General features: G+C 38.4%; 2 protein-coding genes across 3 annotated transcripts in view; both read left to right on the top strand.

The window, feature by feature from the left end:
- LOC308687128 (Fc receptor-like protein 5) overlaps positions 1-3,013 on the top strand; it is a 38,628-nt gene extending 35,615 nt beyond the window's left edge. For both annotated transcript variants that reach the window (XM_081359392.1, XM_081359391.1), the window contains one exon: positions 50-3,013. In XM_081359392.1, the coding sequence (XP_081215518.1) occupies positions 50-105 (56 nt within the window). In that variant the 3' untranslated portion in view covers positions 106-3,013. The remainder of the gene's footprint in view (positions 1-49) is intronic.
- A 3,677-nt stretch (positions 3,014-6,690) lies between these two features.
- On the top strand, positions 6,691-9,734 carry LOC308705378 (uncharacterized protein; the record flags this gene model as incomplete). The annotated part of the gene is made up of 5 exons (XM_081390357.1): positions 6,691-6,775; positions 6,993-7,084; positions 8,239-8,331; positions 8,411-8,487; positions 8,753-9,734. 5 exons carry the CDS (start codon positions 6,691-6,693, stop codon positions 9,732-9,734), a joined length of 1,329 nt encoding a protein of 442 aa, XP_081246483.1.
- Between the last annotated feature and the right edge of the window lie 2,769 nt (positions 9,735-12,503).

The raw sequence follows: 12,503 nt of genomic DNA, 5'->3' as shown, positions 1-12,503 counted from the left end.
AGACATGTCCGTTTAAATGTTGAAAATGTTTTTTGTGTGTATTTCACAGTTTCAACTGAAGATCAAAGTCAGTTCACCGTAAGAGAGGAAGAAACTCCAACCTGATATTAATGAGCTGCAATAAACGAGCCTGACCAAATACTTTTTTTTGAAAACGCAAACTTTTAAAAACGTGTTTCAAAGTGCAAGTTTTTGAAAACGAGACCCTTATCATCTCCGTGTAAATACAAAAAATGTGAATTTGTGAAAACAGTGACATAATGCACATGCGTAGGCTATTGCGTGTTTAGTCTATAAGCTTTTTTAAATGAAAGGTTCCTACAACAGACTCAAGGATGATATTTGTTTTCGAAGCCTTTGTGTTCAAAGGTTTTGACATTTTCTTAAAGGAAGTAAAATTTACTTTATATCAGAGGAGAACATTCTAAGATTGGGATTATAGTGAATGTTTCTGGCTTTGTGAAGGTGAAATTTTCCCAGAAGACAAAGTAATAATACAGTATTATCAAGATTAACATCCTTAGAATGGAAATCGGACAAAAACATCATAGATTATGTAATTTGTGTCTATAGGCCTGTGCGCTCAGCTCGAGTGAACTATAGTAAAATAATGTGTGTATGCACAGTCCCGTTGTCTTCATTTACAAAGTCACATCGCCAACTACTTGTCTGGCATGCGTAATACAGCGTTATTAGTCTTTTTTACGGAATCCGTGTGAACAGGGATATTTTTGATAACGTTGTCATCTGTACAAAGAAAAAAAAACGTTTCTGTTTTTAGCACATCGTGTTCATGTAAACGTACCCTTGTTCTCCAGAGTGCAGTGGAGATCCTCCAGTAGGTGGCGGCAAATCACTGTCTTAATGAGGGAGTCATTGAACCTCATTCAAATTAGGGCTGCACAATTAAAGCTCCAATATGTAGGAATTTTGTAATAAAATTTCCGAAAATAACTTGGACAGTGTGATATATTTCCTCCAGTTGTGTACTTAAAATATCTCAAAAGTCTCCAAAGATTTTTTATTTCAGAGAAATTCCGATTTTAAATAACTGGCCGTCCCGGAAAAGAAATGTCGCGCCTCAGTGACGCAATGTCCGCTCTATCCTTTTTTTTCCGACCATGTGATAGGATATTCCACCACACCGGATTTTTATTTTATTTTTTTACAACAACTTTATTGAGTTTTTTTTTTTCTTATCACAATAAACAATAAAGACGTCTGACAAAGAATAAAAAAGAATAAAATAAAAAATATGACCCACCACACCGGAATATCACGGTCAAACGCGGAAGTGGTGGTTATAGCGTTATTGCCATAGACTCATAGACAGTAAAAGAAATGGACACAGCGACCCCATTGGAACTCAATTGAGACAAGTGAAGCCCGTTTTCAGCGATTTCTTAGCACTTCCTTTCCTGACGCGCAGACTCAAACCGAGCAAAGCGTTACACGGACCACGTGAGCAACCCGTCTCTCTTCTAGTAGCTGTGCCAAGAGAAATCTGAATCATTCCCTTCTGAATCTTGCAGAGACAGAGAGTGTGAGTAGGAGCTGTCCATAAGCTTGGAGCAGGAGAAACTTTTGCTAGGTATTCTGATTAATTATATTGTCATTTTTCCTCCACGTCCCCCCGAGTGTATGCGAGCTTCTCCTCCCATCTATACGGTAATCTCTCTAGTGTGCGACAGAGAGTCGCGTGGTTATGACGCAATCGTTAGCCTACTTTTACAAAAACTGCTTCTAAGGGTCCATAACATAAGCTACAAGGTAATGGAGCATTTTATACATTGTCGTGTATCTTTAGAAATAAATAATGGACAAATGGAGTCTTTAAACGCCTCAGATGTAAAGTTATTCGCTGTCAAAGTAACGCCAAAATGAATGGGAGTCAATGGGATGCTAACGCAAGTGAAGTTCTGCTACAAGATGTCGGCACCCGGCCGACTTCAACTTCCGGTCGACTTCCTTCCCGCCTGCATAGACTGTATAGAGAGCCTAAGTCCCGCCCCTCCGCTTCCGGCTCATGGGACCTTATTTCGGAAAATATTTGTATGGAAGTCAATGGCGAGAGATAACTTATCTTTTTATTCCGTCTGAACTGTGCCCTGAACTACACATATGATGTTTGACTATTTAAAAGGTAATTATGAAAGTCAAGAAAGTCGCAGTTTGTCATAAAACAGAAGAGTAACGTTTAGTTTTATGTGAAAATCGCTCAATGAACTACATCTCTCGTCTCGCACTATGTACGTCACAAGATCCGTTGCTCGTATGTGTGTTTTCTGGCTCAAAACACTCAGGCATGACGGCGTAACGTTACGATTATAACGTAAGACTATAGATAAAAAGACAGACGTTAGCTTCAGTAAAGTTAGCTTCATTCATTGAGAGAAAAGTTATGACGTCGCATGTGCGCCTTCGGGGTTTGTAGTCTTTGTAATTACGTATTTTCACAGTCTTATACCTCAGCAGTTTTACATCAAGCTGCGACTTTCTTGACTTTAAAATGTATCTTTTAAATTGACAAACATCATATGTGTAAATCAGGGCACAATTCAAACGAGATCAAAATATTTGTTGTCTCTCGCCATTGACTACCATACAATCCCACATGGAAATAACCTATATAAACATATATGTTTTAATATAGGTTTTGATATAGGTTTTTAATATATGTGACATATATAAAATTGGCCGTTTTCCTATATTATATGTACATATATGCACATATATGTGCATATATGTACATATAATATAGGAAAACGGCCAATTTTATATATGTCACATATACATGTGACATATATGTGTACATATATACGTGCATACATGTAGGCTACCTATATAGGTAGGCCTACATATATGCACGTATATATGCACCTATATGTTCACCTATATGTTAGTAAAATTATTGAAATCCATAGCTGCTAGACAACATAAATAAAAGCCCAAAATGTAGAAATTTACATTTTTTATTTACTAAGAACAATCAAATAGTACAAGAACAAAAATATAGTACAAGAACAAAAATAAGACAAAAAAACTGAACAGAAAAAAAACACAAAAAAAACAATTATTTTGTTGATCTTCTCAGCTCCGTGAGCTTCGAATTGATAAGACGTGCCTATCTGCCCTCGACTGGCTGCCGGCCACTTCTTCAATGTAGCATCTAGAGAAGACAAAAATAATAAGACAGTATAATAATAATAATAATAATATAGTGCTTCATCAGGAACCCAAAGTGCTTACAGTACAGCTGCAATTGGACACATATTTTGGATAAAGGGCTGATCATAATAAAAAATGCGTCATGTAAACACGTCAATTGGAAGATTCTGATTGGATTCAGAAAGAAATTCTGATTGGAAACATCACCCCCCTTTTTTTTAGCGGCATTGTTCTTTCATATGCACATGTCCATCATGGGGACTGCATTGTTAACAGTCACACGGTCAATCGTGCATCCAAAGCAGAGAAAATTCATGGATAGGAAAAATTTAGCCACTCCCGGGTTTTTTGGTTTGCTTAAAACACAGGTGAAGTACAACTTCTGCAGCTGTTTTAGGGAAATTAAGACCGCTCTGCGGATGTCAAAATCTGCGGTCAATTTAAGAATCCTTGTTATTTCATCCCTGTAGGGAAAAGTCTGGTGCCTTTAGTTGCTATACAAGCATCTCAGATAAAAGAAAAGTGTCTGTTCATTAAAACTGTGAACAGAAATGTTGATTGTCTTTAAAATTTATTAACCACGCCCTTACGAAAATTAACCATGGTTTTACTACAGTTATATTGTAGTAATGCTACAATAAAACCATAGTAACCATGACTGTAGTTTTCTCCAAAAACCACTGTTACTACAGTCATAGTTACTATGGTTTTACTGAAACCATTTAACTTTTGTGAACTGCAGTGTCCCGTTCCGCTGCGCTAACATTTTATGTGAATATATGTTGCGTTGTTCAGTATGTTGGGACAGAGGCGCCAGAACATCGTCATATCGCACACCCCTACTTCCAAAGTTCACGTTTTGTGTTTCACAGAGTCATAAAGGTCTGAAAAAACGTGAGAGTAGATGACGACAGATATAAAATATTTTTTGGTAAGTTACTTATCCCTTTAATGTTTATCATATTTTTGGGAGTTATACTGACATTTGTTAGACAAAACTTAATTGGTTTGTAAATGTACTTACCACTAATACACTTGGATTGCCAATAGAACTCGCTTTCTTCAAGTCCAAGAATTCTTTTTTTCCATGTTGGTATAGATTGGACAGTTTTTTTTTTTTTTGGCAGACTGGGGACAACAACAACAACAACAAAAAAAACGATTTTAAAAGACAGAAAATTTAGATATACAGTACATACCATATAATCATTATGTTTATTAATGGTATTCACTATGACTTCACTATTTACCTGGCAAACAGCTGATGGTTTCACACTCTCTCGTCTGTATTAAAGAAGATGATAATTAGAAATTACATTTTTGCCAGTAACAAGTTGTCCAATGTCATTAAATGTAATGCTTAAGACCAGTGCATGGATAGACAACTCTGTGTGGATGTCAAAATATATTAACAATACGGAACAAGATTTTAGATTCAAATTCAGTTTGAATTGGTTATAGATCTGCCAGGTTCTCACAGCAGCCAATCACAGCGCACTCCCTCTCCCACTTCGGTTCACCTTCGTTCATCTTAGGAACACAAATGAAGATCTTAATAATGAAGTCTGAGAGCTTTCTGACCCCCCATAGACAGCTAAGCAACTACCTCTTTAACGTAAAACTAATCCATATGAATTTAATGGTTTAGCCTAAATTTTGTGAAGACATGATCGCTTCCTTTATGATGAACAGGTTGACACTGTCACCATTCATGTTAAATACCCTTAAACGTTAAAAGGATGACAAGACAAATATTTCGCTTTCCTTGGACACGGCAACCTTTTCATGAATATATGACTTGACCTCAAAAACAGACGCAGGTCATCGCACGCACTCAGTCGATCACTCTCATTCACTGTCTGTTTAGGCTTAAGTGCAAATCAGCGAAGCCTCTATACAAACCACCATGATAAACAGTCTTGTTATCATTATTAACTTTTTTTACATTCAATACACATGCACGAAGTTCAAAACAAGAAGGGTATAGCCTTGTCAGTAGCGCAGTACTGCAATATTGCGGTTATCGCCACAGCCCTATTTATATGATGAACAGATTTAATTTAGTCTTTTCTTCACACTTAAACAATGATTGGCGAACATAAACAGAAGCTCAACCGAACATGCTTGACACGTGAGAGCAAACCTCTCTCAAATGTGCTGCGCAACACACGAGAATGAACCTCGTTTGTTCTTGCATGTCAAGCGAAGATGCTTGAGCTCCTGTTTACCGTAACTGATGTGTGAATTTATGAATGTTTATGTGAATAAATGCCTAAATTCAACCTGTTCATCATAAATTCAACCTGTTCATCATGTCTTCACAAAATTTAGACTAAATCATTAAATTCATATGGATTAGTTTTACAATCACTTTAACTTTTTAAAGCATTAAAGTGGTAGTTGCTTAGCTGTCTATGGGGGTCAGAAAGCTTTCAGATTTCATTATTAAGATCTTCATTTGTGTTCCTAAGATGAACAAATGTCTTACAAGTTTGAAACAACATGAGGATGAATAATTAATGGCAGAATTTTCATTTTTGGGTGAATTAACCCTTTAACATGTTCAAGTTAAAATTGTAGCAAAATGATCATTTAAATGCTATTTTTTCTTAATAACATTTACACTGACAGTTAAGACACTTACGATTGCATTTTTATAAATACCCGCAATGAACGTAGCAAAATTCAATGTGGATTTAAAAAAAGGATTCCGAGCCGATCGTTCATTTTTAACCAAAATCCAACGTCTGACCGACGTTGTAGTCTATATCCTGTGCCTGCTAGGTTATCCAGATTGGCATCACTCTGTCATTATGGCAAATAAACTCTTAGGACTAAAAATTCAACCACACCAGAAAAAAATATCATAAGATTAAAGAACTCAAATAACTCATTGTAATGATACTTGCCTCACAGCTGAGGATGCAGGAAGACTTTCAGATGTGTGATGATCAGTGAGACCAGCACTGGCAGATTACCCCATCATCTTCATGATCTAAAAATCAAACACACATTTGCTGAGTTTCAACAAAGTTCTCTGTTAAAATGAATGACCTGTATATGACTTAGGGCAGAATCAGGTAATCGCAATCATTTAAACACAGAGAACGAGTGATCAACTATTTTATCTGTGCACTGTTCAGTGTTCAGTCACGTTGTTCAACTGCATACAGTAAGATATTGTGGACTAATGTAAAGTACACCAGCATGGCACCTCTGGTTAAGCATTTATTTACAATAATTACCTATTAAATTAAAATATATTTGTAGACGGTTAATATCACCGACTCGATTCGTACGTAATTACACAATTTACACTCGTTATTGTCATGTTGAGAAGCTGTAACGCTTTATACATTTGTTATTTGGTTAAACATAAACATAAAACCCACCTTTGAATTTCCTCTTCTCTTCATCTTATAATGGGCTCTATGCACGCATCACTTCCGCATTGGCGTGAGGATGTTTGGACATTTCCGGTTAACGGAAGAAAACATTAAACACTGGCAGTCGACATTTACGATGGCAGAGACGAAGTTCACAAGGTGTTTGCTGGAGTTGCCGAAAGTGTCTGTTAACGATATCCGGAGGATCGTCCGGGCATCCAGTACGACACCACGTAGCAAATTAGATAAAGGCTTTAAATTTTACGTTTCTTCATTTCTTTGCAACTTTGAAGGTAATTTGCTAACGCTAGCTAGCCAGAGCTAGAAGTCTAGCTTTGGTGTTTTAAGTCATGACTCCGTCCTGCTTCAGGTTAATCATGCTTTAAATAAAGTTTAATTATATACCTCTCACTTCGTGTGTTTGTACTTTTATTAAAGTATCAGGTAAAAACAGGGCAACAAATGAGATATCTGTGAGAGCCCACTGCTACCGCTCAATGAAGAAGCTAAAGCCACCACACCAGCTGAAAGTAGGACTAGATTAAGAGACACGTTCAAAGTTCTGTTGAACTTTTAAGGTTCCGTTCAACAAAAGTTTGACTCGTTACCACATTTCAGCTTTGATTACAATTTCTAAGAGCCACCTTTATGGTTTTCACGAAAGCTGAACAGTGGTAGCCTAATACAGAACAGGGTAGCTGAGTGGGAATTGCCATGCTTTGTTGTTGGGTCTGTTAAACAAATTGGAGTTCGGTTTAAAATGTAAACAATAATGAGTTTATAATAATTACTACTTTTGCCTGACTTGATGACTGCAAAGACAGTAAAATATTCCACTCAGCTATTCTTCAAACTGCTGTTGTTCTACTCAAAACTGTCCTGTCATCTTTACTTCATTCTTTATAAACATAAGGCCCAACTTCCTTGTTTTTGTACTTGATGTTTCTACTCTTCAAGAGGAATTAGGAGCAAAACCTGAGCAACTCTTTGCAACACTGCATTTCGATCGTTGCTTTTACCTTACCTAAACATAACGTACGCATGCCAGTTATGTATCCACCACCTCCAAAACTTCGAAGCTGCTGCCAGATTATGATGTTCCAAGGACACAAGTTTCCTATTGTGTATCAACAACACTCAATAACAGTTTATGTGTTAATCACAAAATTTATTCCCTAACAATTTGACAACAGCTACTTGTGAAGTAGGCTATTCAACTAGCCCGCTTGCTTTCCGTGGCTGAGCAGTGTGCACCCACCCACTTCCTTATTTGGGTTTTGGGTTGCCAGGTTTTAAGACAGAAAGTTTTAGGCTAAATTGAAAGGAAGTAAATGTGTAGGGTGTATTTCATACACAATCTGGCAACCTGGGAAATGTCAGACTAACAGAAAAAAATTATGGATCCGTGATTTTAAAATTAAGTTTGATGGTCATGCAAATTAAGAGAGTTTTCTGTGCAGTATACACAAAAAAGTTCAGTGTACACCAATAAAAAGAAGAAAGAACTGGTTTTGCTCCTACTGCTGCTGCTGTAGACCCTCTTCTGTCAAAACACATTAAATTATGCTTTTGTGTATTTCAGATGACATTACGTGATTCACAGCCAGTTATGCTTGTTAAAAGCTACTGTTCCTGTGTGGCTGGGTGTGGGATATGCAATCATTTGGTTGCCTTACTTTATCAGACTGCCCATTACTCTGAATGTGGCATGTCTGTCGTCCCTCCTGTACTTTCATGCACTGAAACCGAGCAGAAGTGGCATAAACCACGTACAATGGTTTGTATCATTTCAATACCAAACAGTTGTATCACATGCATACTAGCATCTCTCCTAATACCATTTCATAAATAAATAGGGAGTGAAGCCAGGACCTGTGGATGCCATGGTTGTAGTGAAGCCCAAACCAGATGCTACTTCGGCAAGCGGAATTAGGTGTGCAGAGTCCAATTAAATAGGCAGATTACAATGCGTTTCAAAATATATGTTACTGATAGCTGTTAGATAGTGGTGTATTTCCTAGTGAGTCTGTGTACTTTTCCTGCTGCGTAGTGACATCTTGGTTATCTCAAATGTCATGATCAGGCTGTACCGCTACGACGAAATACACAACGCAGTCGACTATTAGATAGTCTAAAGTCTATACAGTTACACATAGAATTTATAAGAATCCTACAATGGCCTGATATTGTTATTCCAGATCTACACTTTACAAGGGATACAGTGGTGAGCTACCAGACCCATCAACCCTCAACCCACTACCTGCCTATGCTGACATGGAACCAGACTCTCTTCCCCTTATCTGCAGAATGAACATCACATCTGACAAACCACTCGTGGACTCCATTTTTGGCAAGGTACAAACTGGCAGTATCCTGTCATATCAACACCCACCACCTCCACCTGACAGTGTTGTCATCCATGAGGATGCACCACCGTTTCCAAAAGTCCCACTGGAAGGTTACCATCTACAACAAACAGCGTGTTCATTCGCCATCATGACGGATCAAGAAAAGCTGCACCTCAGTTCTCTGTCTGTGACTTTGACACAGTCACACCAGATTGAGGAAGCAACAAGATGCCAAAGTGCAACACCCGAGTGGCATTCCCTGAGGAAGGAGAGAGTGACTGCTTCACATTTCCGGGAGGTAAGCCATGTAAGAGGTACAAGCACAGCAGAAAAACTGGCAGAAAGAATTATCAGAGGGACAAGACAAACACCGCTAATGAAAAGGGGGCTAGAAATGGAAGCAGGTGCATTGAAGGACTATGCGGTTCTAAAAAATCTCAATCTGACCAAGTGTGGGCTAGTCGTGCACCCGGACGCACCTTGGCTGGGTGCATCGCCTGATGGACTGGTTTATGACCCACTTGAGCGACCATCATTTGGTCTGGTTGAAATGAAATGCCCAAATGTAGCCAGCTATATAGACTGCAAGTTCCTGAGATTTGACCATGGCCTACACAAATTGAAGGAGAGCCATTGTTATTATTGGCAAGTCCAGGGACAGTTACTCCTCACAGGCATAGAATGGTGTGATTTTGTTGTTTGTGCCCACGATGACATTTTCGTGCAGCGCATTTACCGAGACAGCACTGTGTTAGGCTCCCTGAAAGAGAGATGTGATTTGTTTTTCTTTAACACATACATGCCCAAATACCTCGCTATGAAAAGTAACTGAACAGACACATGAATTGTTGCATTATTGTACAATCATTTTAAAGTTTATTTTGTTAACTGTCTTATTTACAACATTGTAATATTAATCATCACATATACAAATTGTAACATCAAATTGTAAAATAAATTGTAATTGTAAATTAAATAAATGTAAAATAAGTAAAAATAAGTTTTGTACAATAAATCGTAAAATAAGTGATAAGATTAATAAGATTAATAAGATTCAAAAACTCATTCCGCTACAAACGAGCTCAGTTCGCGATCGAGAGAGAGAGCATGAATGAACACGCCATCCCTTTAAAGGAGAAGTTCACTTTTAAAATGAAAATTCTGTCATCATATACTCACCCTCATGTTGTTTCAAAGCTGTATGAATTTCTTTCTTCTGCTGAACAGAAAGGAAGATATTTAGAAGAATATCAGTAACCAGACAGTTTTTGGGTCCCAATGACTTCCATAGTAGGAAAAAAATATACTATGGAAGTCAATGGGACCCAAAAACGGTCTGGTAACTGATATTCTTCTAAATATCTTCCTTTCTGTTCAGCAGAAGAAAGAAATTCATACAGCTTTGAAACAACATGAGGGTGAGTATATGATGACAGAATTTTCATTTTAAAAGTGAACTTCTCCTTTAACGTTGTGCTGCCAACACTAGCCATTGGTTGCCCAGGCTTTAACCAAGGGCCCATTTTGATAGTTGACCAAAAGACATGCGACTGTGTAAAGTTGATTAATGCTGCCCGTCAATGAAAGAGGGATTTCTGTGCCGAATAGTTTATGTTCCTTAACCCTGCGAATGAGCCGCTCAACATGGACTCTCAGTCTGGCAATAGATTGTGTCTTCCTGACCTCTGGCTCAGAGAGTTGTGCTCTCTTACACAGAAAGGTAGGTATGTGGACTTTGCAGGGCACACAGTCTTCTACGAGGAAACCTTTGTCAACCATTATGGCCATAGATGGGTTTAAGAGAGGCACAATGCCAGACTGCTTCAGAATCTCTTTATCGCTGATGGCACCCTCATAGAGAGACGACACAAAGGTTACTGCGCCGTGAGGGGCCATCCCAATTAATCCTTTAAATGTACAGTGTGATTTATAGTTGGAGAACACCTCACTCTGGAGGAGAAGAGAACTTGGTGTTTGGCAACTTATTTCGGTACAATCCAAAATAATTTGTGTATCAGAGTAACCCTGAAAAACCTCTGGCATGTGAGATTTTACAGTCTCCTCATCCAGCCAAATACCCACAGCCCCAAGTACAGTATACAGGAAGTTAGCCCATGTATTTATGATGCGGCTTACAGTCGACTGGTGGATTTTGAATCTGTGGGCCAGATCCTTCTGCATCAGACCCAATGACAAGTAATTCATAAAGAGAAAAAATTCATCAATGGGTTGAAGAATCTGAAAAGAGAAAGAATTAGATGTAAGGATTTGATAAGATTATGCAATATATCTTGCTTTCTAAGAACAACTGTAAAATATATTCACCGTTGCACTGCCGGTGTGAGGGACCTCATCATTCTTCATTACACTTCGTGCTCTTGTCACCCGTACCATCTTGCAGGTGGCTGGTTCTATCTGCTTCCAAAAGGCCATCAGGTGGGCGTGACTTGCAAACCTGTGGGACATAGGTGTTACATTTCATTACATTACATTAAATTGCAAGCATGTTAGCATCCGTATTGACAGTTACTGTAAACATCCTGGTACATTTAGGCACTAAGGTCAAAAACTGGACCACACACATCAGTCCTTTTGCTTACTGCTCTTCTCAGTATTTTAAAATACAATGCACTAGTAGATAGATCTAGATAGTTTTAAATAGATACTTTTCTCATCACGAGGGAAATTCAAGGTTTCCAGTAGCTTACAACAACACACACATCACGCATGCAACATTTAAACAGATAGGCTTAATAATACTAATAAATGTTGAAAGCTCTAAAACGTCTATTAAACACAGGTGTAAACACAGGACATTTTAATTTACCTTGTGAAGAACCTTATGTCATCATCTGATCCAGAAAACCGCTCCAAGCAGAATTTGTTGCTGATAGATATCTCCTCTATTAGGTTTCGGAGTCTTGCTATCTCTTCATGAAGTTCTTCCATGTGGTTAAGAGACATATCCAGCGCAGCAGGTTCACTACTGTCGCAGTAGTCATGGTCAGGAGGAGGATGGTCCAATTCCACAGATGGATCGTGCGTGGTTTCTGTATTGGGACGCTCGGTCCTTTCCCAAACTCCGGGCCGTGGGGCTGGCAGACTGAAATTGTTCCACTGAAAAAGCACTGGAACAGCTCCCTTCTTTAGACGTCTGCGCCCAGCTGGAGTCGGAGGCTCTATCACGTCTTCACTTTGAAAGTGTCGGCTGCAGACTCGTGTGTTTGTTGTAAGAAACCTGTCTCGTCGGATGTTAATCACCCACCGTTTATGTAATTCGATGTCTTTGGGAAAAGTAAAAAAACTAACAGAAGAATTGCATGTTGCAGACACTGTGCATAGCGGAACACAGCAGTGGTGGCTAGAAGAGCTGTCTTCCCGCCTTTGAAAGGACAATTTCGTACGTTTACATGTCATCGCGTTATCAGTAAAGACGAAGTACAAGTAAAAACATTAACATAAACAACACAACAACGACGAAAATTAACAGTTTTGGGTTTTTTGACGACAAGCATTCAATGGTAGCATAGGTAGCACTTCACTCGACAATAACCGGATGTTTACAACCATCCTGACATTAAACCGGAAATACGTCATGCTC

The sequence above is a fragment of the Scardinius erythrophthalmus genome (assembly GCF_964197995.2).
Source record: "Scardinius erythrophthalmus genome assembly, chromosome: 2".
NCBI classification, from domain to species: Eukaryota; Metazoa; Chordata; class Actinopteri; order Cypriniformes; family Leuciscidae; genus Scardinius; species Scardinius erythrophthalmus.
Note: the sequence above shows the minus strand (reverse complement) of the source record. Positions and strands in the feature narration are given on the sequence as shown.